The 23,558-nt window shown below is 51.6% G+C and overlaps 1 protein-coding gene across 3 annotated transcripts in view; it reads right to left on the reverse strand.

Annotated features, from left to right (window-relative positions):
* IGSF3 (immunoglobulin superfamily member 3) overlaps nt 1-23,558 on the reverse strand; it is a gene marked incomplete at its 5' end in the record, with an annotated part of 85,839 nt that overhangs the window by 34,014 nt on the left and 28,267 nt on the right. For all 3 annotated transcript variants that reach the window (XM_081113039.1, XM_081113038.1, XM_081113037.1), the window contains 2 exons: nt 3,076-3,486; nt 5,947-6,324. In XM_081113039.1, coding sequence (XP_080969165.1) covers nt 3,076-3,486; nt 5,947-6,324 — 789 coding nt within the window. The remainder of the gene's footprint in view (nt 1-3,075; nt 3,487-5,946; nt 6,325-23,558) is intronic.

Raw genomic sequence — 23,558 nt, forward strand, 5'->3', positions numbered from 1 at the left:
GACCCTTCCCAGAGCTGGGTGTCTGATCTGGCATGGGGGTCACGTGATCCACAAAGAGCTCGTCACCACCAGCGTGTCCCAGCACCCGTGCAATGGCGCGTGGTGACTGTCACTTCCATGGGACAGTTCTCCTCTCTCATAGGCACCCATGGCCAGGGTGGGGTAAGACAAAGGAGTCAAGTGCTGAAGAAAACATTCTGTTCTAGAAAACAGGACCAAAGAGCCTGGGGTAGGGGAGGCTATCGCTATAACCAGCATCCAGTCCCTCCTCCTCCAGCACATGGGGCTTCAGGCTACTTCCCCACTTTCCTCTCGTCACTTGTCACTGTATCTGGAACTCAGCATCTACCGATACTCAACTGCTCTCTGCTTGCCCACATGCCAAACAATCGCAGGCTTCTCCCCCTGCTCTCCTGCCAAGACTCAAGGCTCAGCTCAAGTCACCAGACTTGTTGGTGGCCCTGGATGTGCCTTAACAACAGCCCCCTGCAGGGAAACTGAGTGTAGACACACTTCACATTCACCGTGTCCCCGGAGCGCTCTCTGCCCGATCGCAGCACTTAGCACCCTGCTCTCAGCCGCTGGCTGTCCCACCGGCTGGCTCCCTGTGTGCAGGGACAGTGTGAATCATCTTTGAATCCCCGGCGCTACCACCACACCTTCAGAGCTGCAGGGACTCACTGGGTGTTGACTGAAATGAACTACGAGAAGGCCACGCTGGGGCAGCAACCACTGAGCCTGAACAGCACAGGGTCCCAGAGCGAAGCCATCAACATTCATGTCATCGAGTTGTCCCTGGGCTGGCGTAGTCTGGAGATATTTGCTGGGCAAATTTTAAAAACTCCTAATTCCAAATTGGTACGATTAAAAATAAAGTAGATTAGCTGGTGCAACCCAATTTAAAAGCATTAAGACTCCAAATTTGGTCCAGACTTTTGAAGCTGATAGTAAAACCATCCTGGAAGGGAAAGATAAATAGGAAATAAGGCGCCGTCTGGAGATTTCTTGGTACTGGAAGATGCAGAAGCTGCCAAATGCTCTGGGTCCTACAGACAAGGTGCCACCTCTACAGGAGCCCACCCCTTCTCGTAAAAGCCCTCACATCCACCCGCTGCCAGAGAATCCCTTCTGCCCTATGACCTCCAGAGCTGCACTTGACAAAACTCAGACCGTGGAGCCCTAGCAGGTTTGGCTCGGGACAGAGTGTCGGCCCACAGACCTAAAGGTCAGGGGTTTGATTTTGGTCAAGGGCACGGGCACGTGTGGGAGGCAACTAATTGGTGTGTCTCTCTCTCACATCGATGTTTCTCTCTGTGTGTGTGTCTCTCCCCATCCCTTCCACTCTCTCTGAAAATCAATGGAAAAATATCCTCAGGTTAGGATTAGAAAAACATAAGCAAGATGTAGGAAGCAGACCATGGAAAAATCACCCGGGAAGGATGCTGGAAACCCAGCTCCCCAGGCCCCACCCTGGAGCTGGCTCAGGAATCTGCACTGTCAGGTGAGTCAGAAGCCCTCTCTAGAATGACAGAAGATTATGGAAAGACCAAGACCACTGACCACAGCAAATGGGACAGGGAGGCCAGGGGACAGGTGCTGACAAGGGTACCCCACACGCACCACAGACTCCCACAGACCCCTCCTCCACTCCCGGGACAGCCGTAGCCTCGCCCCCGAGGTCAGCAGAACACAAGGAAAGGCTCCTGGGCCATCACCACACCTCCTTAACCACACAGTGACCGCCCTCAACCAAAGCCAGGGGGCCCAAGGCCCACGGAGAACCTACCCCAGCCCAGCCTAGGCAGCGGCAACAACAGGCTGGATGCGGGGGCCAGACGCGGGGGCTGGGGGTGCAGTCTGACCCAGTGGGAGGATAACGTGAGGAGCAGGAGGGTCTCGGCTCATGGAGCTGCCATCACCTTGACCCAGCTCTTAACTCGTCACTCAGCCTCCTCTGGCAATCCCCTTCCGAGGTCTTCCCCTTGAGACAGCATTTATGGGGATCCCAGTGCTCCGGGAGCTGCCTCAACAACACACCAGGACTCCTCCTGGGGCCCCACCGGCAAGCCACCAGCACACGCATCTTTCCTACTTACCTCCCAGAACTGTGAAAGAATGGTGACAGTGCATCTTGAAAATCATCAAACACCACAAAAGAAGTAATATAAAAAATAACCACATTGCCCAGCTGTCTACCTATGAACCAGGAGGTCACAGTTCCATTCCCAGTAAGGGCACATGCCTGGGTTGCGGGCTCCATCCCCAGTAGGGGGCATGCAGGAAGCAACCAAACAATGACTTTCTTGTCATTGATGTGTCTCTCTCTCTCTCTCTCTCTCTCCCCCCCACCTTCCCCTCTCTGAAATCAATAAATATATCCTATATAATAAAAGACTAATATGCAAATTGAACGAATGGCGGAAGGAACGGTCACTATGACACACACTGACCACCAGGGGGCAGACGCTCAACGCAGGAGCTGCCCCCTGGTGGTCAGTGCACTCCCACAGGGGGAGCGCTGCTCAGCCAGAAGCCCTGAGCTGGGCTCACAGCTGGTGAGTACAGTGCAGGGCGGGAGCCTCTCCCGCCTCCGCAGCAGCACTAAGGATTCCGACTGACGGCTTAGGCCCGCTCCCCTTCTTGGCCTAAGCTGTCAGACATTCCCTGAGGGCTCTCAGACTGCGAGAGGACACAGGCCAGCCTGAGGGACCCCTGAGTTCACAAATTTCGTGCATCGGGCCTCTAGTATGTAAATAACCACTGATGCCAAAATTTTTCTAGTCCAGGATTTCGTATCTATGATGGAAGGCTCCCAATCTCAAATGGCCTCTAAAAAGAAACGGGATTGGTACCCGAAGCGGGCAATGTCACCAAGGGGGCAGGCGCATGGCTAATGGAACCCAGTCCTGGGCCCCATACATCCCTCAGCTTCCTCTGGCCCAAGGCGGGACCATCTCTAACTTCACGTGAAAACCTCATGCACTTTCCGGTGTCACTGAAGAAGGGGTCTGCGCACCATCTCCATGTCTGACAACCCTCCCCACCGGGTGGACAACGGGGACGAGAGAGACTGACCTGTGGGCTGGACGGTGACCACAGTGCCCTCGGAGCGCTTTCGGGTCATGGCGTACCACGAGCCGTCGGGATCCTGGATCCACTCGGCGGCCTCGCAGTAGAACTCGCCCTGGTCAGACGGCTGCAGGTGGAAGACGGTGAGGCGGAAGGTGCTGCTCCCCAGCTTGTCCAGCCGCACCTCCCCCAGGCTCTGCCGCTGGGCGTACTCGCTGCTGGAGTGGAGCACGAAGTCTCGGCTCAGGGCGATGACCTCCACGGGCCTCTCGCTGCCTCTCTGCCGGAGCCAGGCCACAGACACGTGGCTGTGCTGGACCGTCTCGGTGGCCACCTCGCATGTGAGCTCCAGGGGGTCCTGCTCCACCTTGTGCAGCGTCTGGGGCACGGCTGTGGTCTGCAGGGAGTCTGGGATCACTGTAACACAGAGCATCGCAGTGCACGGTCACAATGAAGCCGCAGAACGTACGTTCACAGGAACAGAACTGAAGCTGTCCTGCTTTGGGCACATCCTGAGAAACAGGGTTCTTTGCAAAAGACAATCATGCTGGGAAAGCCCTAGCCCGTTTGGCTCAGTGGATAGAGCGTCGGCCTGCGGACTGAAGGGTCCCGGGTTCAATTTCGGCCAAGGACACATGCCCAGGTTTCAGGTTCGATCCCCAGTAGGGGGCATGCAAGAGGCAGCCAATCAATAATTCTCTCTCATCATTGATGTTTCTATCTCTCCCTCTCCCTTCCTCTCTGAAATCAATAAAAATATATTTAAAAATAATAATAATGCTGGGGAAAATGGAAGTCAGCAGAAAAAGAGGAAGACTGAAGCCACAGGCATGAGTCCACAGGAGCTGAGCAGGGCTGTTGAGGACAGGACAGGACATGTGGACATCACTCAGTCATAGGTCCCCAGGGGTCGGAGCAGACTCAACGACAGGTAACAGCAAAGCTCCTACCCCATGCAGCCTCCAACCATCACTGCGAGGCCACAGATGACCCAAGATAGCACAGAAATGGAAGTTTTCTGTTTGGATCTGGACTGCAAGTTTCTGGCAATTACTCTTACCTGTTTGGTGATTTTCATAACACTCCGACAAAAGATGGGTTGTATTTGATTTTAAAAGAACTCCCTAAAAATACTGTGTACAAAGCATGTTCTTTTAGGGGAAATTAGATTTTATTGTTCATTCTGGTACTTGCTTCAAAATACGTTGAAATTGGCTTCTGACTGATCTTCAAACGGAAATTGTTCCTGGAACTCGGGGAGTTTTTATCTCTATACAACTTCCTCAATTCCTCCCTTCCAGCCACAGCCCCACATCCCCCCAGCTGATCTCAACAAGGCATTTTGCTAGGAAGGCTATTATTTAAAAAAAATTTTTTTTTGATAGAAAAAAGCATCATCCTCCTTGATTTTAACAGGTTCAATTTTCATGTAATTGAGGTGCCAAGTGCTCCACACTAGCAGGAAGCCACCGTAGGGGGATGACGCAGGCACGTGAAGTGGCCCTGTGGTCCCTTGGTCAGAATTCTTCCCTGGGGACTAAACACTCCCCCCCGCTCCCCTGACTGATGAAAACACCCATGTGTGTGATTTCTCAGGGTTGGGTTACAGGCCTCCTGCTGGGGTGCAGACTTGTCAGAAAGGAAAAGTCACCGAAGGAAGCTGGAGGTGGAGGGAGTGGGCAGAAGGCAGTGTGTGCCAAGAGGAAGGATCAATAATTCCAGTTTTTATTATCACAGGTAAGCCTGGAAATTATGACTTGGCACGGGAAGGCAAGAGCTAGCTCACGTAGGGTCTTGCAGAACCTAGTGAAGAGCAGAATTTATTCTAAATGTGGCTGACGCCACTAGAGAATTTTAAGCACGGAAAGGACATGATTTGATTAATGTCTTAAAAAATCATTCCGTTACTGTTAGAGAAGAGACTATGACGGCAAAAGAAAAAAAGAAAAGAAATTATGAGTTGGGCAGAAAAACAGAACAGCCTGGATAGTGCTAACCCTTCCCCTGAGATCCCTCCATCGCTGGGTACTCACCCACCAACGGGTGCCCATGCCCCACTCGTGGAGCCAGGACTCCGGACGCCCAGGGGGGAACAAGGACCTGCAGCTGCACTCACTTCCTGACTCCATGGCGCCCCCGCATCCCAGAGCCCAACTCTGAGGTTTCACCTCTCTTCCCGCTGACATCATAGGCTTCATCACCCTCGTCATGTCTTCAGGCGAGCAACCACAGACATCCTTGCCTCATATTTTCATATCCCCTTTCACCAGCTAGAGGGCTAGTCAACCTTCTCAGAAATACTTAACATCTGCTTTAGATCTTTAAGTTTCAGCCTTATCAAGGAACACAAGCTTTATTCTTTTACGTGACTGGTTGACCTCTAAAATATCTGGGGAGGTGTTTTTTTAAAAGTCAAATAAAGCTGTACTCTGAAAGAATTAACTCCCCCCACCCCCTTCCTTTCTCTAAGCATGTCCTCGGTGAGGATTTTAAGAGAGGGAGAGGGAGACGGAGAGAGAGAGGGAGAGGAAGAGAGAGAGGGAGAGGAAGAGGAGGAGGAGGAGGAAGGGAAGGATCAGTCCGAGAGAAGTGAGTCAATGTTATGGACTTTGAATAGCATTAGTGCCCCTATAAAGGGACCTCAGCGTGCTCCCTCGCTCCCTCCACCATGTGAGGACACAATGAGAAGTCAGCAGTCCGCAACCTGGAAGAGGGCTCCCACCAGAACCCATGAGGCTGGCACCCAGTTTCCCCAACTGTGAGAAATAAATGCTTGTTGTTTAAGCTGCTCAGTCTACAACACTTTGTTACAGCAGCCAGAACTGGCCATGACACGCAGGCAGGACACTGGCCACATACCAACAGCTCTCTCCTTACCCACTAGGTTCATCTTGGCGCTGTAGCTCCCGAAGTATCGCTCGTCGGTGTTGGGCGTGAAGCATTCGTACTCGCCGGCATCGCGGGCCTGGAGGTCGGTGACGTGCAGCAGGGCCGAGTTCCCCTGGATTCTCTCCACGTAGATCTTCCCGCTGCGCACACGCTGGGTGTAGATGGCGTAAGGGAAGGAGGAGTCCACGGTGCTGACGATCTGGACCTCGCGCTCTGGGGCCGAGGGCAGGTAGATGGACCACTGGAAATTCTGCTCGGAAGCTCCCTGGTAGCCGCTCACGTTGCACCAGATGGTGATGTGGGAGCCCTCCGTGCGGTACAAGGGGCCTTCCTGGACGGCGACTTGCCGCTGTGCTGTCACTACACCTACAGGGGACACACACACAACAGGCTCACTTAGGACTCCGACCAAAAGCAAAGGAGGCAGCAATCCTCAAAGGGTTTGCTGTTCGTGTGGCAGGACAGTACCATCAGCAGCTCGCTGGCGCTTTCGGAGGCGCTCTGTGATGTAGAGATAGTCATTAAAACCCTCCGTGGGAAAGCACGGTCCCTAACTGGCATGTGCGGGGATCTGACCGCACGAGGACGTGTGCTGCTACTTACTCAGCAGTTGACCCTTGGGGATGTCATTTAGTCCCTCTGTTTGTCATTTACATGGCATTTCAGAACTATTCACATTAAGGCTGCTTATAATGTTTTTGACAAAATGAGCAGGAAAAGTTGAATGAATCCTTGGCACAATTCAGATGGAAAGGAGTAAAAACCACCTTTCGATCTGGCTGAAATGAAATGCCCCTTTCTCGCTTAGAGGGCTGGCGGCGAGGGGGGGGGGGACCTTCTTTTGGCTGTACCCTTTATTCTCAAAAGTCGATCCTCCAGGACACCCTGTGGGAGGAGCACAGTCCTTACTCCCTCTGCCCGCCAGGAATGGGGACAGCGCTGAGCCCCCGGGTGCGGCAGCTCTGAGCCGAGCTCACGTGAACTTGAATGATGCCCACACACTGACCAGAGGGAGCTGAGCGCAGACGGGTGACACGCGAGTAAGGCTGCCCTTGAGGTCACAGCTCTGATTCGCCCACCAGCCCTCGTCTTCTGGCGGGAAATGCTCCCCGACGGTGGGCCCTGCCTGCCTTCCCCGTGTTCTCATCATGGTCTCCCTTGCACACTCAGGAACGGGGGCGATAGGGTGGGTTTAACTTCTCCTTCCACGCCAGCACAACACTGATTCTGCTCGAGTCACTGAGAAAGTGGGAGTGGACAACCCTTGGACCGCCCCGTGGGCAGAAAGAGCAGGTGAGGTGTAGGCACAGCTTTGCTGGGAACTGGAATGGGCTGTCACCCTGGACAAGCTGCTTTGCCCTCGGGACCTTGGTCTCCTCATCTATACCATGGTTTCTAAGAAGGCTTTGGAACAGACTAGCATGTGTGCTAAAGGCTGACTTTGTCACTTCCTAGCTGTGACCTTGGGCGCGTCACTTCACCTCTCGGAGCCTTAGTTTCCTCATCTGTCATATGGGGATGATAATGTGTGCCTCGCAGGGCCTAGCCCATGACTAGTCCTCGGAAAAGAGCTGCTGGCCCAGGCCCCTCTGGCTGGATCATCCTGTGCCTCAGGATCCAGAGGACAGGCCAGTGGTAACGCAAGGACATCCCAGTGGCCTGTCAGTGACACCATCTCTGGGCCACCCACCGCCACGCACGGCTGCAGCCACTCCCTCCCACACAGAACCACAGCTGCCCCAGGGTAAACCTATCTGCCGTGGATGCAGCTGGTGAGCAGCTGGGACAGCTCACGTCCTACTGGGCTCAGCTCGAAGCCCCGCCCGGGGGTGTCTGTGCTCCAGCCGCTGACCTAACATGCAAAATGACCGACTTTCAAACAGACCTTACAAGGAAAGGCTGTGGCTCGTAAACTCTTACTTGCAAAGAATCTCTTTTCCCCAAACAAAACCTTCCACACAACCCTGTCTCAGCTTCAGCAGGGAAACTAAAAAAAGTGTGTGTGTGTGTGTGTGGGGGGGGGGGGGTTACAAATCAACAGATCCAAGTGGCACGTGAATTTACTCCATACATCCCGGTCGACAGCATTCCTTTCTACACTGAAAAGTCGTGGAGAAGACAGCTGGTTAGTTAGTTACCGTTAGTATGTTAGCGTTCGCTGCATCACGTTGTGACCACGGACCCTTTAGGACACTTTGAAACACTGAGCTGGTGACATTTGGACAAATGTCTGCGGCGCTCCAGAATCGCAGAGACTTTGAAAGCAATGTAAGCACATTTAACCGCTCAGGGCTCCTTATCTCAGTGCTCTGTGACTGGGCAGCTGTGACCACTCCCCATCTGGTCACTCCCACCCGCTGCTGAGAAGGCTGGAGGCGGGCCAGGACCGGCCAGCATCTTGCTTGAAGGGACTACCTCTCAACCATGGGCCCTCCCTGGACTCTGCTGGGGAGCTTGAATAAATAACCCTGCCTGGATCCCAGACCACGGTCAAGGCCGCTGCCTTAAGGTGTCTGCTTGCCCAGTGCCAGCCAGGTGCCCAAATGAAAGAACCTCTGCTAATTCAAGGCTCTCAATCGCTTTAAGCTCCTCCCTTCAGAAAGACTCCACGTTGGTTTGGATGAAGAAAGTGTCTTTCCCCTGTAGGGAGAGGGCAGAAGCAAGCAGCACCTGCCTTCAGATATGACTGTGATGCAATACAGAGCTCACCCAGAGTGGATTCTATTGACAGGCCTTACAAAAGCACTCGATCCTCGGATCCTGCTCATTGCTCTCCCGAAAGTTAAACAGTGTTAAGTGGCCTGAATGAGCCTGGGGCATCAGGGTCAAAACCACTTGTCCAAGCCGGAAGCAGCTTATAAACGCCCTGACAAATAAATAAATACTGGACTGTACTTTAACCAAACACATTCAGCTGCACCTGCTTCCGCTTATGAAATATCTCCTTCAGTTGCTGAAAATAATGCTGTTCTTAGGAAGTGGACCTTAACATAGAAATAAAAATTAACCTTTTCTTCTCAGCAGCTTATTCCCCTTCCACACCCTGCCCCGCCCATTTCCTTCCCCTGGCACTGGCCCTGCTGGGCAGGGCTCCTTCTCCTACACACGGCTGCCTTCAAACAGGCCCGGTCCCCAGCCCTGGCCAAGGCCTCCCTGGCCCAACCCCTTCCCCATCTTCCCTCTCAGCCTAGCACAGAGGCTCCTCTGAGCAGGGCTCGCCTTTTCCTTTTAGATAACCATTTCTGCTTTTGACATTCCTGCACTCCTTAAATTACTTAGCAGCACACAAATATCACTTCTGTAATTCAAAAAGAAAAGATCAAAGTATTATATATAACTGTATAAAGAGAGCTAGACACAAAAGGCAGAAGAGAAGTGGAAGATAAAAATAGGAACAAAAAAAACAAACAAACAAGGGCAACAAGCAAGAACAGTAATGGATATGGTAGATATCAGTCCAACTATATCGATAATCACTTTGTCAATAGTCTAAATGTAGCAATTAAAAGACAGATTGTCAGCCTGGCCAGCATGGCTCAGTGGTTGAGTATTGACCTATGAACCATCAGGTCATAGCTCGATTCCCGGTCAGGGCAGACGCCCAGGTTGTGGCTTCAATCCCCAGAGTGGGGCATGCAGGAGGCAACCCATCAATGATTCTCTCTCATCACTGATGTTTCTATCTCTCTCTCCCTCTCCCTTCCTCAATGAAATATATATATATATATATTTTAAAAACAATAGAAAAATATCCTAGAGTGAAGATTAAAAAAAAGAGGGGGGGTCGGGGGGCAAAGTCCTTAACAGACACCTCACCAAAGAAGATACACAGATGGCAAGTAAGCCCATGACATCAGATGTCATCAGGGAAATTCAAACAAACAACGATGAGATACCCTATTACTATTACTATTACTATTACTATTACTATTACTATTAGAATGGCCAAAATACAGAACACTGACACCACCAAATGCTGGTGAGGATGTGGAGCAGAAGGAACTCTCATGCATTGCACGTGGGGATGAAAATGGTGCAGACACAGTGGGAGGGAGTTTCACAGTATCTTACAAGACTAAATATATTCCTCCCATGCAATTCAGCAACAGCGCTCCTTGGTATTTACCCAAAGAAATGGAGATCTTGTCTACACAAACCTGCACATGGATATTAATAGCAGCTCTATTCATATTTGCCAAAACGTGGAAGCATCAAGATGTCCTTCAGAGGGTGAACAGATAGATAAACTGTGGCACACCCAGACAAGGCAACCATTAGTCAACACTAAAAAGAAAGGAGCTGTTAAACCATGAAAACACACCGAAGAAACGCAAATGCTTGTTCCTAAGAGCAAGAAGCCCATCAGAAAAGGCTCCCCTGCATGCGTCCCAAGTTGATGGCATTCTGGAAAAGGCAAAACCATGGAGACAGTAAAAGGATCAGTGCTTGCAGCGGCCGAGGAGAGGAACAGGAAAAGCACGGAGGGTTTGCAGGGCAGGAAAAATACTCGATGGTACAATGATGGGTACATGTCATTATTCATGCATTTGTCCAAACCCATAGAATGCACAACATCCAGAGTGAACCCTAAGGTAAACTATGAACTCTGGGTGACTATAATGGTGTCAATGTAAGTTCATCGTTTGTAATAAAGAAAATGCCCCTCTGGTGAGTGATGCTAACGGGGGAGGCTATGCCTGTGTAGGGGCTGGAGGGCATGTGGAAAATCTCTGTATCTTCCTCCCAATTTAGCAGAGCACAGTTCCTCCCATTGAGATTTATTTAAAGTCTTTTTAAAAGAGCAGTTTTAGATTTACAATAAAATTGAAAAGGATTTACTGTTCTTTCAAGCCTTAAGTTTGAGGAAATGTGTTTTATACTGATATATGACTAATATAGATACCTGTGGGTCCCAAGCTTAAATTTAAAATTGTGTCACATGTACATGTGTGTGCTTTTCTAGATTTCAAAAGGTTCTCAAAGAGATTCAAGGCCAAGAAAAAAGATTAAGAATCATTTGCTTTAGACAATAAATGGTCAGTGGGAAAGACCATGTCCTTATAGTTGTTTTTTTTTTAAATCCTCACCTGAGGATTTATTGATTTTAGAGAGAGGAAAGCGGGGAGGGGGGGGCATTAATGTGAGAAACATCCATCCGTTGCCTCCAGTATGCATCCCAACAGGGGACCGAACCCACAACTCAGGTATATGTCCTGACCAGGAATCGAACCTGCAATCCTTTTGGTGTACGGAAAGATGCTCCAACCAACTGAGGCACCCAGCCGGGGCTCAGATTTGGTTTTGACAGTCCTCAGTCACAAACTCATGATACCATTCAACAAGCTCTACAAGGTATAGTTTGTCCAAGCGTGCTTCCACTTTTACTTGGTGCTGAGTCCTAGATGAACCTGGCCAGGGGTGGCAGTGAGGAGAGAGAGGTCGCTGCGCCTGCCAGCCAGCTTCTCATGCATTTTTCCACACATGCCTGGGCTCGGGGACCCACAGCTCTAGGCACGGAATCCAATTTCTATGTTCAAGGTGCGTGACTGAGCACGTCACCACGTCAGAAGGAGCCACCGCACCATCCCACATCTCCTCTTCCAGTGGGGCCCTGACGTCCCCAAAGCTCCATCGGCACCCAGTTGTTACAAATTCTGCGAGGCACTCGGCTGCACTAGAATATGTTTCCATCTGTAAAGTGGGAATAATGCAGTGTACCCTACACAGTCTCTCGGGTAACCCCAGAGATCAAACAATACTGTGAAAGTCATCAAATGAATACACTTAAATTTCATCTTATTTCTGCCAGTGAGAGACAGCAATCCCCAAATAGGAAAAATCTTTGTCAGTACAAAAGCATTAAAAAAAAACCACTAATATTGAAATTGAATCTGTAATAAAGTTATGTTAATATACCGTACCTAGCCCTAGCCGGTTTGGCTCAGTGGATAGAGCGTTGGCCTGTGAACTGAAAGGTCCCAGGTTCAATTCCGGTCAAAGGCACATGCCCGGGTTGCGGGCTCGATCCCCAGTGTGGGGCGTGCAGGAGGTAGCCAATCAATGATTCTCTCTCCTCACTGATGTTTCTATTTCTCTCTCCCTCTCCCTTCTTTCTGAAATCAATAAATATATTTAAAAACAAAACAAACCTTCACTTTCAAAAAAAAAAAAAAAATACCGTACCTAGAAAATAACCAAACAAAACACTAATGAAACTGGCATGAATCTATGGGTGATTCCCTCCCTTTTCCTCTCCTCTATTTTCCCATTTTTTAAAAATAAGCAGGCATGTGCTGTTTTAAAATGAAGATAAATGATGATGATGATGATGATGATGATGATGATGATGACGATTAGCACGTCAGTGTGCCCAGCACTGTCCTAACTGCTCTGGGTTCGTCATCTCATTTAATCCTCATGACTAAATTGGGCGATTTCATTACAGTCACATTTACCAGGCCAGGAAATGATCTTCAAGGTTAGGTCCCTTTCTCCATGACAAAAAACATGACTAATGGTCTTTTCAGGCTATGGCACATACTGACTTGCGGTGGGTCGGTGAATGCAGTGATAAGTGATGTTAAACCACCGGCTGGGTTTTGTGCCAACCTGGCCCTGAAGACGATGATGGGGAGTCTGTAGGGCCCCAAGCGAAAACTGCCCAACACACCAGGCAACCAAGTGCTTCACAGACATAGAGGCTCCCAAGAGAGCGGTCGGGAGGGCCACGCCAGTGACGGCCACGCCAGCGACAAGGTCTGGGAAGTCCCACTCTGTAGCCTTCAGTTAAGGAGGACAAGGAGTAGCAGGAGCTGAAAGAACCTTTCTGGACCAGGGGACAGATAGACACAAAGGTTGAGCCTGACCAACAACAATGACAGCCAGCCCCTGCTGGGCCCTGGTCAGGTCCGGGGTACTGTTCCGAGGGCTTTACATGTATTTTTGTTGTTGTTGTTCCTCACCGGAGAATAGTTTTTCCATTGCTTTTCAGAGAAAGTGGAAGGGATGGGGAGGGAGAGAGAGAGAGAGAGAAACATCAACGTGAGAGAGACACATTGATTGGTTGCCTCCTGCACGCCCCCAACAGGCATGTATCCCAACCTAGGTACATGCCTTTGACCAAGAATCGAACCTGTGACACTTTAGTGCATGGGTCGACACACTAACCACTGAGCACACCAGCCAGGGCACGTGTATTAATTTCATGCTCACAGCAAACCGTAAGGGCTGTCCTCCTAGTGACTTCACGTTACAGCTGCTGACCCTGAGGCCAGGAGCGGGGTTGTCACGAAGTCGGGCTGGAGACACGGTCACTGTGGGAAGCACCTTAACAAGAAGGCCCCACGAGGTCAATGTCACTGCCCTCAGGGGCAGCCTAGCCAAGGTCAACACACCGGGAGCCCCAGAGCCAGGTCGGCTCGCAGCTCAGCTTCCCGAGACCACGGGCACAAGAGCATGCCTCTGCGGCCTTACTTCCCTCAAAAACATCCCTTGAAGCAGCCACCGACTCCCATGCGATAAGTGCAATGCCACCACCCAGCGGCAGACCCAGGGACGGAAGTAATTCTGCAATCTCCCCCCTCCCTGACCTCTGGCCACACGGGCCGTCGCTGTGAGGCCACGGCTGGTTACTTAACCTCTCCGGGCCTCAGCTTCCTCATCTGTAAAGTGATCTCATGGCCACAGCGCTGATGGGGGAGGAAACGAGTTGCTACATTGAACGCCCGGCCCATAATAAGTGCTCAGTGCGCATTAAGCCACCAACCCTACTAACAACAGCAGTCGTGCTGACATTAGCTCTAGATGTCAACTGAGGTCTCCCACACGCCGGGCAGGCTGTGTTGTCCAAACACGGCAGCAGCGATGGCTCCTGTTCCACACGCTCTTCTGCAATGTGGCCAAGACCATCAGGAGGTGGCGTTTATTCCCCTCCCTTTGAATCTGGGCAGGCCTGTGACACTGTGACTTTCACGGCGAGGTCATAGAGAGTGATGCAGCTTCCACTCTGCCACCTGCTGCCCTGTGCCTTCAAGTCCTGAGGCTGCCATGCTGTCAGGGAGCCCAAGGCTCGTGGAGAGGCCCCGTGGAGAGACTGGGGAGCTCGAGATCCACGGGCAGCACCGGCTGCCAGCCATGCGCGTGAACGGCCTTCACACATTCCCAGACCTCAGCTGCGAGCCGCCTCCCAGCCTTGGAATGAATGATCCCACCTGAGGCCCAGACGGGGTGGAGCAGAGAGGAGCCATCCCTGCTGTGCCCACATGAACTCTGACCCACAGAACCATGAGCACAATAAAATGGCTGTTTTAAGCCACTGAGTTTTGGAATAATTTGTTACACGGCAAAGATAACTGAGATATACACTATACTTTCTTTTTTTTTTTTTAAATATATTTTATTGGGGCTTTTTTTTTTCACAGAGGAAGGGAGAGAGATAGAGAGTTAGAAACATCGATGAGAGAGAAACATCGATCAGTTGCCTCCTGCACACCCCACACTGGGGACATGCCTGCAACCAAGGTACCTGCCCTTGACTGGAATCGAACCTGGGACCCTTGAGTCCGCAGGCCGATGCTCTATCCACTGAGCCAAACCAGTTAGGGCACTATACTTTCAACTGACATATTTTCAGTACGTATTACCTGAAGGGACCAGGGCAGAAACTGTGAGGGAAAAATAAATAAAACCTAATTTTATCCTAAGCTGACAATCCCAAAGGAAATACACAACTATCATTATATACCAGCATGTGATGGCAGTGAGGTGCGAAGGTCAGGCCACTCAGGAGAAAGCAGGTCTAAAAAGGCTTCACAGAAGCAGTGGCATCTGAATGGGGTCTTGAAGGAGCGAGGGGAAGTGCATGCCACAGGAAAACATTTCAACACGTTCCAGGATCAGCAAGATGTTTGCCGAGGTCTTCTGTCACATGAGTGGAGGGCACAGCAGAGCCAGGCGGGAGAGAGCACGGGAAAGGTGAATCCCCCCACCCCTGGCACGGGAAGTGAGGAGGAGGCTGGCTAGGAGAGCGAGGACTCAGATCAGGTTGGCACTTCTGAATCATCCCGGGGCAGGTGGAGGACAGAGCAGAGGGCAAGACCAAATTCACAGTCAGGTGAGGCAAGGAGGGCCTGGCCTGGTTTCAAGTTCAAGGACAAAAATAACACCCATTCATTCCTTCACTCACATCCCCAGTGCTTCTTAAAATAGAGCTGGTCTGAGGTCGATGATTGATAAATGTTACATTATTGATGCCATTTCTAAAAAGGTGTGACTACCAGCTACAGAGCCAGCCAGGAGGACTGCAAACTCTGATTCACTTCTTCCCCAAACCGACCTGCCTCACTGCCCTGTCAGGAGTAGCTCCCAAGCCCCCGGGTGGGACCCCTTGCCTCTGAGCTGGTGCCTAGTTCACTCATTACTAAATGCTGAAGCTGCCACCTACTAAACTGTGACTTCAAAGATATTGTAAACATCCAACATTTAATAAATTGGAATATTCATTGTAAAAATTTTAATTAAAATATTACAAGCCTTCGATCTCTTCTGATTATCAACCCTAATCCTACTCCCCCCAGCATTTCCTCAGAGATTGGCACTGCTATAATTTAGGGATATACTGCTCCAGATTTTTTAAAAAAACACATTTACATATCACAAACATATATATATAATTAGTGAAAATATACATTGTTCAGCATATTTTTACATAAACATTATCATTCCAAAGATGTTCCTTGGTTTTCCCCTTTAATATTTTTGAGAAGAAATATAATTCTAGTTCTTTCCTTCAATATACCTGTATAGTATTCCATCATAGGATTACACCACATTTTCATTAGTCCCAAAATGTGGATAGTTGGGTTATTTCTAATTTGTTTGCTATAACCAAGAAGCCCTTCTCTTCTCGCATTCCTCCTGCCTCGGTCCTTTCCTTGCGCAAATGTGTACAATCCTCCAGCTGCTCCTGCACTGACCATTAAACCACAGGGTAGTGGGGACACCAACAGCGACTTGGCCCCATAAGTCACAGCACTTCCCCAGCAGTGAAATATTACACAGCTGTTAAAAAGGCCTGGCTGGCATGGCTCAGTGGTTGAGCTTCGACCTATGAACCAGAAGATCACGGTTTGATTCCTAGTCAGGGCATATGCCCGGGTTGTGGGCTCAAATCCCCAGTATAGGGCCTGCAGAAGGCAGCCGATCAATGACTCTCTCTCATCATTGATATTTCTCTCTCTCTCTCTCTCTCTCTCTCTCTCTCTCTCTCTCTCTCTCTCTGAAATCAATTAAAAACTATTTTTTTTTTAAAAAAAAGAAAATAATACCTAAAAATGTTGAAAGCACATTACTAGGCTAAAGAAGAAAAGAGCTCTAAGAGGCTTGAAACTGTTTTTGTAGAGAAAACCACCCCCACGCCCTGTAGATGTGGGAAGAACTGGGCTAGCAGATAGGAAAATGCTGGAGAGGCAGGTAGTACGTGGCTGTCTTTGTTTGCACTTTGTGTCTTCCAAGCTCTCTGCCCTCTGCATGGATTCTCTCTATGAGGGCAGATGGTCAAAAGTCACTTCTCAGACCACCCTCCCCTTGACCCCCCAAGAAAGAAGTCAGAGGGAATGAATATTTTTGTGCAGATCAATCGGAGGTTATGTCAGTGGGGAAGGGTGGGGGTGGCCAAGGGGTCTGCGGTGGGTGGGGAGGGAATTAATGGAATAGGGAGGAGCTGAAAGAGAAAACGATGGCATAATCTGCTGGGGCCAGGCTGGCCAGGTGTCCTGGCAGGCGTGTGCGTGTCACGTGGTTAATCGGCGGCCCTCTATTTGAGCTGGGTACTGTGCAAGGGCCTGGTGGAACAGGTTTGGCCTCATCTCCATTTTTTTTTAAGCTGTTTACTCGCTTTTCTAAAATCCTCATTTCTGAGTTATTAAACTATCGAATCCACGCAGACCCCTTCGGAGCCCTGTACTGCGTCTCTTCTCTTGCTTCTCTCAACTGATGCCTCTGCATGGACAGACGTGTGAGCCCTGATGAAAACCGTCCTCCCAGGGCACAAAGAAGGCACCTGAACGGCAGATGGCTGCAGGGATCCTGAGAAAGCAGCTTAGACATTAGCATGCAGGCTGCCTCTGACTTACGCAGGGCCAAGGTCGTGACACACCGCACAGGGCTGGGCCTAAGTCCCTGCTGAGAGAGGGCAGGCTGAGGCATCCCAGGCCCTGCAGCAACCTTGAGGGACAGAGCTTTCAGGATCTGGGCTCTAAACATGTGCTAAACGCCGCCCCCCACCCCCCCCCACCCCGCCCCCCAAGCAGGAAGATTCAAAGCCTCTGCCCCCTGGTGGCCACCTCGCCCCTGTGCGGTGGGCGCTCCCAAGCGCACCCTCGTAATGGGAGTCCAGGTGAGAAGCCCTCAGAAAGGGGACAAAAAATAGATGCAAGGTACTGAGGTGCTGCTCTCGAAACTGAGGCTGTCTCCAATTGTCACCTGAAAAGGGAAATAACGACTGAGGACCTGGCCTGCTGAATTCCAGGCACTTAGCCAACCCTGAACCTCACACTTTCCCCAGGTGTCTTCTCATTCCCTTTTTTTTAAAAACAATAAAATATTTTTTGCCCTAACAGGTTTGGCTCAGTGGATAGAGCGTCGGCCTGCGGACTGAAAGGTCCCAGGTTCGATTCCGGTCAAGGGCATGTACCTGGGTTGCGGGCACATCCCCAGTAGGGGGTGTGCAGGAGGCAGCTGATCGATGTTTCTCTCTCATCGATGTTTCTAACTCTCTATCCCTCTCCCTTCCTCTCTGTAAAAATCAATATATTTTAAAAAATATATATATTTTTTATTGTTTTTAGAGAGAAAGGGAGGGGGAGAAAGATATAGAGAAAATCATTGATTGGTTGCCTCCTGCACGCCCCCTACTGGGGATGGAGCCCGCAACCCGGGCATGTGCCCTTGACCTGAATCGAACCTCAGACCCTTCAGTCCACAGGCCGACGCTCTATCCACTGAGCCAAACCGGCTAGAGCCCAAGTGTCTTCTTATTCTAACTTCACAACCACCTTGTGAGGGAAGGATATGTCCCCATTTTACAGATTACGTGAGCAAACTTGTTGCAGTGGCTGCAGAGCCCGCACCACAGCCCACAACCTGACTCCAAGCTCCTTTTTCACTCATTCTACAAGTACTGAGGGTGCCTCTTCCTTGCCAGGCACTGTGCTGGGCTGATGAGCTGCAAGGCCCAAATCCTCACAGTCAAGGAGACAGATGTATACACAGAGGCTGCCGAGTGCTCCTGTGCTGTGAAGGACACTGGAGGACACAGGGCAAGGGGTCCCCTCTAGCCACAAGGAGTCAGGAGGGGCTTCAGAGAAGAGAGCTTCTTCATACCAGGTTTTAATTAGGACAAGCGGGCATTCCTGCTTGGTGAGGGCAGAGGGCACAACCAGGACCTCAGCAGAGAGCAGACCGAGTGTACGCAGAGCTACATGAGGGAGTCGGAGGGTCCAGAGAGCTGCAGCCGTTTCCCATTGCTAGATGCGGGGTAACCAGGGGCAAAGGGAGACGGGGTGAAGCAACAAAAAGGGATGGGTCAAGGTGGGCTCAGTGCCACGTGCAGGAGGCTTTACCCATGTGTAACAGGGAGCCACTGAGGGGCATAAATAAAGGAATATATATTCTGTCTGGGGAGGATGGTCCTGGCAGGAATGAAGAGAAAGGGGCCCTGGCAGACGATGCCTGCAGTGATCCCCATGAGAGCTACCGAGGCCCCAACTAGAGCAGATCGCTGGGGTGGAGGCAGGGGGTCTGGCAGAAGAGATGCTGGGAAATGCAATCAGGAGTCGAGAGCCAGTGGGGCTGTCCAGGGAGCTTGTCCAGAACAGCTCCCAGACCTGGGCGTCTGGGTGGGTGTGAGAACGGAGATAGCGCAGGGGTAGGTGTGGGGGGAGTGGATGAGGTCATCATTGGACTGGGAATCTATTCCTTGAGCCCATCCAACGCTCTGGAAATCCTCCCCTCCAGCCAGGCCTCAACAGGACACAGGGAACAGACAAGAGTCAAACAGCGGATGGATGCAAGCGTTCAGGTGGCAAGTGCCTCAGAGGCCATGACGACCCACTGGCCAATTTGGGAAAGATGCCAGAGGCCCGTTAGTTCAGGGCTGCTCCCAAACCCTGGTATGCAGTCCTCTACAGTCTGCACCAGCTGTAGCCCACAGCCCCCAAATGGATGTCACCTCGGCAAAAGGTCAAGACACAGCGAAGTCACCAAGGGCAGAGCCCACTCCTGGAAAGCCCTCAGGGACTCCAGGAGCCCAATTCAATCGACAAAGGCTTGGCAACCAAGATGTTGCAAACGGGAAATGACCCCGTTAATGAGGGCTCTGCCCATACAGGTGTGAAAGTTATCGCTTTCCCAGAGCTGCACATCTGACATATTCTCCGTGTCACCGAAACCCGAGCGCGCTGACCATCCCCACAGGCCTCCGGGCCCTGGCGCTGATACGCGGAGCTCTCAGCAGTCGCCTGTGTGTGCAGGTGCGGGTCTGTGCGGGTCTGTGCGGGTCTGTGTGTGCAGGTGCGGGTCTGTGCGGGTCTGTGTGTGCAGGTGCGGGTCTGTGCGGGTCTGTGCGTGCAGGTGCGGGTCTGTGCGGGTCTGTGCGTGCAGGTGCGGGTCTGTGCGGGTCTGTGCGTGCAGGTGCGGGTCTGTGCGGGTCTGTGCGTGCAGGTGCGGGTCTGTGCGGGTATGTGCGTGCAGGTGCGGGTCTGTGCGGGTCTGTGTGTGCAGGTGCGGGTCTGTGTGTGCAGGTGCGGGTCTGTGCGGGTCTGTGCGGGTGGCAGACGGTCATCGAATAGTGACACATCCTCCAGGACTTAAAAGCAGCTCAGGAGCCGCTTGCAAGATAACCACGGAATAAGCAACCACATGACACTCTGAACAAGGAGCATTGGGAGATGGGAGAGGAAGCAAACCCAGAAGGCAGCCAATGGGCACGCAGCCGCTGAGGGATTAGTTTTTAATCCTGCCGGGCAATTCGTTCTGCAGCCATATATCGCTGTCTCCCCAAACCTGGGAAGCACTTTAAAGGAAATCCATGCTCTCAGGGGCAAAAGAGAGGTGGCCCTCATTAACTCAGAGCTGCCCATCTGACGGGATTAGCTCACTGTGCCTGGGCAGCCAGCAGAACGGACCCCAGCGCACCGGGGACTTTCTGGGGCAAAGGAGCGGCTGTTTGAATTCTTTTTTCAGGGACCAACCCACTCCAGAAAAAGACAGGGCTGCAGCAAGGAGCAGGTGAGGCATCAGGGCCTTTGAAAAGGTTATAAAAACCCAGGGGCAGGGATGGTGACATCAGTGTTTACAGAGCATTTGACTGACTTTAAGGCAAAATTCCAGAAGTCTGAGGCCCAGGGACGCGAGGGAAGAGTTCTGCGTCTCAGCATCCCTGGCAGGCTCATGGTAAAGTGATGAATTTTGTGGACACTCGCGGATTTAAAAAATAAAAAAAGCTTCAGAAGCTATGGATCGATGGTGCGCAGTGCAGACACCGCCCTGGCTTTCTGAGAGCTGCCCCGGTACTGCACAGAGCTCGGCTGCATCTGTCCCTGGGAAGGCCAGCTAAGGAGACCTGGGCCCAGGCCTGGCACAGTGCCAATGCCCCACCGCCAGCCATTTGCAGTAGCCTGGGTTCCAGCACTGGGCCCACAGCTGGATCAGCTTCCCCAACTGCTCCAGCGAACAGGGGTCTCAGGTCGCCACCCACCCCGGAAGCACAGCAGAGTTGGTTTGGGGGTTTGGGGGAAGGGGAGGAAGGATTTTGGGGGGGGGGGGGAGGGGGGCTCTTTTAGTCTCTTCTCTAGGTCTGAATTCCCTGCATGCAAAACAAAAAAAAATTTTTTTAAAAAATCAAACCAAACAAAGGGAAAACATCTTGACAATCCTTAAAGTCTCTTTTTAGCTCCAAGATGATGTGATTCTGTGACACCAAAATTTAGAGCCCCTGGCCTCCCCTAACTACACATTTCCCTCTGCCGGGAAATGTACAGGGAAACGACAGGACAAACACCATCAGGATCAGGATCAGGATCAGGGAGAGAAAGAACGCTTAGAAACCACACAAAGCAGAAATGCCCCACCGGCAGGGAATGGACCTGACTTGAATTAGAAGCAACGTGTAAAAGCACAGGTTTAGGAAAGCCTGGGCAGGATCCCGGGCCGAGGCAGCAACACAGAACGTTTTCTGAAGGATGCACGTGAACCCCTAATGCGAGGAGGTGGGGGTGGGGGCGCATGGGGGGATGGGGCAAGAAACAGACTTAATTTTCACTCTCGACATCCTTGCGTACCCTTTCTAATTAAGCACGTGCATGCATTTCCTCTTCGGAAATAAAGGAATAAAAACACGTGCCATGCCAAAGTAAAACAGGGAGACAAAAACAAAGCTAATTTAAAATTTTCCTAATGAAATGTCACTTAGAAATCTAAGGGGAAACCAGGAGGGAGGGCTCAAGCTAGTAAAGAAAACAATGAAAAAAAACAAGAGCCACGTGGTCCTGGCAAAACGCAACACCCCCCGCCCCGCCACACACACACACACACACACACACACACACACACACACACGCCCACAGGTCTGCCTCCAGCTCCCACAGCAAGCCTGGCTGCATGCCCAGCACACCTCCTGGTCTCCTGGTTCTCCTCCTCCAGCCCTGCCACACCTCCTTGGCCACTGGCTGCCTCCGCCTCGGCTTCTCGTCCAGTCACTCAGGTGCCCACAAACCTCAGGTGGCGCCCTCCTCTCTCCTCTACCTGTAATCGCAGTTCATGCGAGTTCCCACTGAGACAAAGGGTATTTCCCGAAGGTCTCCCATCCCACAGGCTCTGCTCTGTAGGACCCTGTTCCCATTGAGAGATGGGCTCTGTGTTTCCTCCCCTCGAATCTGGGTGGGCTCAGAGCTATGGCAGAAGTGACACTCTGTGACTTCAAGGTCATCCAAAACTTCTACCTGGCTCCCTGGGACAGTCACGTGGAGCTCTGGGCTGCCATGTGGGCGGCCGACAGACTGTGAGGAAGCCCACGCCAGCCCACAGGAGTGACCAGCACCGCTGGGGTGAGATGCGGGCCCTGGGCCCCAGCCCTGGCTGACTGCGACCCAATGAAAGCTACTGTGAGCTGGGACTACCAGGCAAGACCCCCACCACCCCACCCCAAAGTCCTGGCCTACAGAATTCTTGAAAAAGAAGAAACTGCTTCTTGCTCTGAACCATTAAGATTTGGGACGATTGGTTACACAGACTAGGTAACTGATAACCTCCTTCTAAATAGGAGAACCCCAAAGGTCAGGGCCCCACCTCAAAACTCACTTCAGGGGGAAAATTGGCTGATTTTAAGTCACTGAGCTTGACCAAGCCCTTGAGTTGCCAATTCCAGAAATCTACTTAAACAGATGCACTGCCCATCCTGCCTGTTCCTCCAAAGCAGCTCCCACTGCTGTCTGCCCTCAGTTCTCTTCCTGGCACAGAGGAGCCCAAGCTCCCTTCTCTCTTCTCTTCAACCCCCCCTCTTCTCAGGGAAGTGCCCCTAAATTCTGCTCATTCACAGTGACTCTGAGCCCCATTCCCTCCTCTCCTGCCTGCAGTCCCGCCTCCGTCACCTCCCAGGCCTCTGCACTGGGCTGCATCCTCCACCTCCAGCTCCTCATCCTTTCCAGAACCTTTCCAACCCAGAGCAGAAAGGACGCGCTTCTGTTTTACACACACAATGTTCCAGAAAAGGCTTGAGGCCGCTTAAGCACAAAGTCTCATTCTCAAACCCTGAGATGAAATCCTCTTTTGGGGCGCAGTAAAGTGTATCCCCCATTGTTTCAAGAATCAAATGAACAACATCTGGTTAAGGCGCGTCTGGCCTCCACCCACAATAAGAAAGAATTCAAAGTCCTTCACCTGGAATGGACTTTCTCTGCCCTGCCCCTGGCAAACGCCTAATCATCTAGTCACACATAAGGCCCAGCTCATTTGTCACCTCTGCCAGGAGGAGAATATTTTGTGCTTAAGCCTGCCCCTCCCCCTCAGCAGTCAGTCACTCCGCCCGTGTGTGCCCGCTGCACTACACTGAAATGCACCTCTACCCTCACCCACCTCGCTAGGCTTAGGGCACCTGAAGCCAGAGCCTTATCTTACCTCATCTGCATGTGACCTTCAGCACTTCAGACGGCAGGTACCCAGTAAATATTTGTGGGATGAATACACCTGTGGTTCCATGTTATTCTCCTAGAACGCCCTTTCCCAGGGCACCTTCACTCCACAGACAGTTCTCCTCCTCACAGGGGCCTCACATCACCTCCTCCCCGCTCTGAGGCCTCCCCCAATCTCTCCTGCAACAAAGCAGGCCCGCTTGTCCCCGCTGAGAGCCCCACTCCACAGTCACCTCCCCAGGGAAGAGCTCCCACACCAGGTTGGCGATTCCTCCTATACTCAAAGGTGCTTTGAGAAGCACCTGTTCAGCTATTCATCTTCACAGCTTGATGCTCATGCACTTCTGCATGGCCCCCGGTTCCCTTTTCGGCCTGGAACACACCAGGAGGAAGGCTGGTGACACCTTCTCCCGA

The sequence above is a fragment of the Myotis nattereri genome, assembly GCF_964212035.1.
Source record: "Myotis nattereri genome assembly, chromosome: 18".
In the NCBI taxonomy this organism is placed as follows: domain Eukaryota; kingdom Metazoa; phylum Chordata; class Mammalia; order Chiroptera; family Vespertilionidae; genus Myotis; species Myotis nattereri.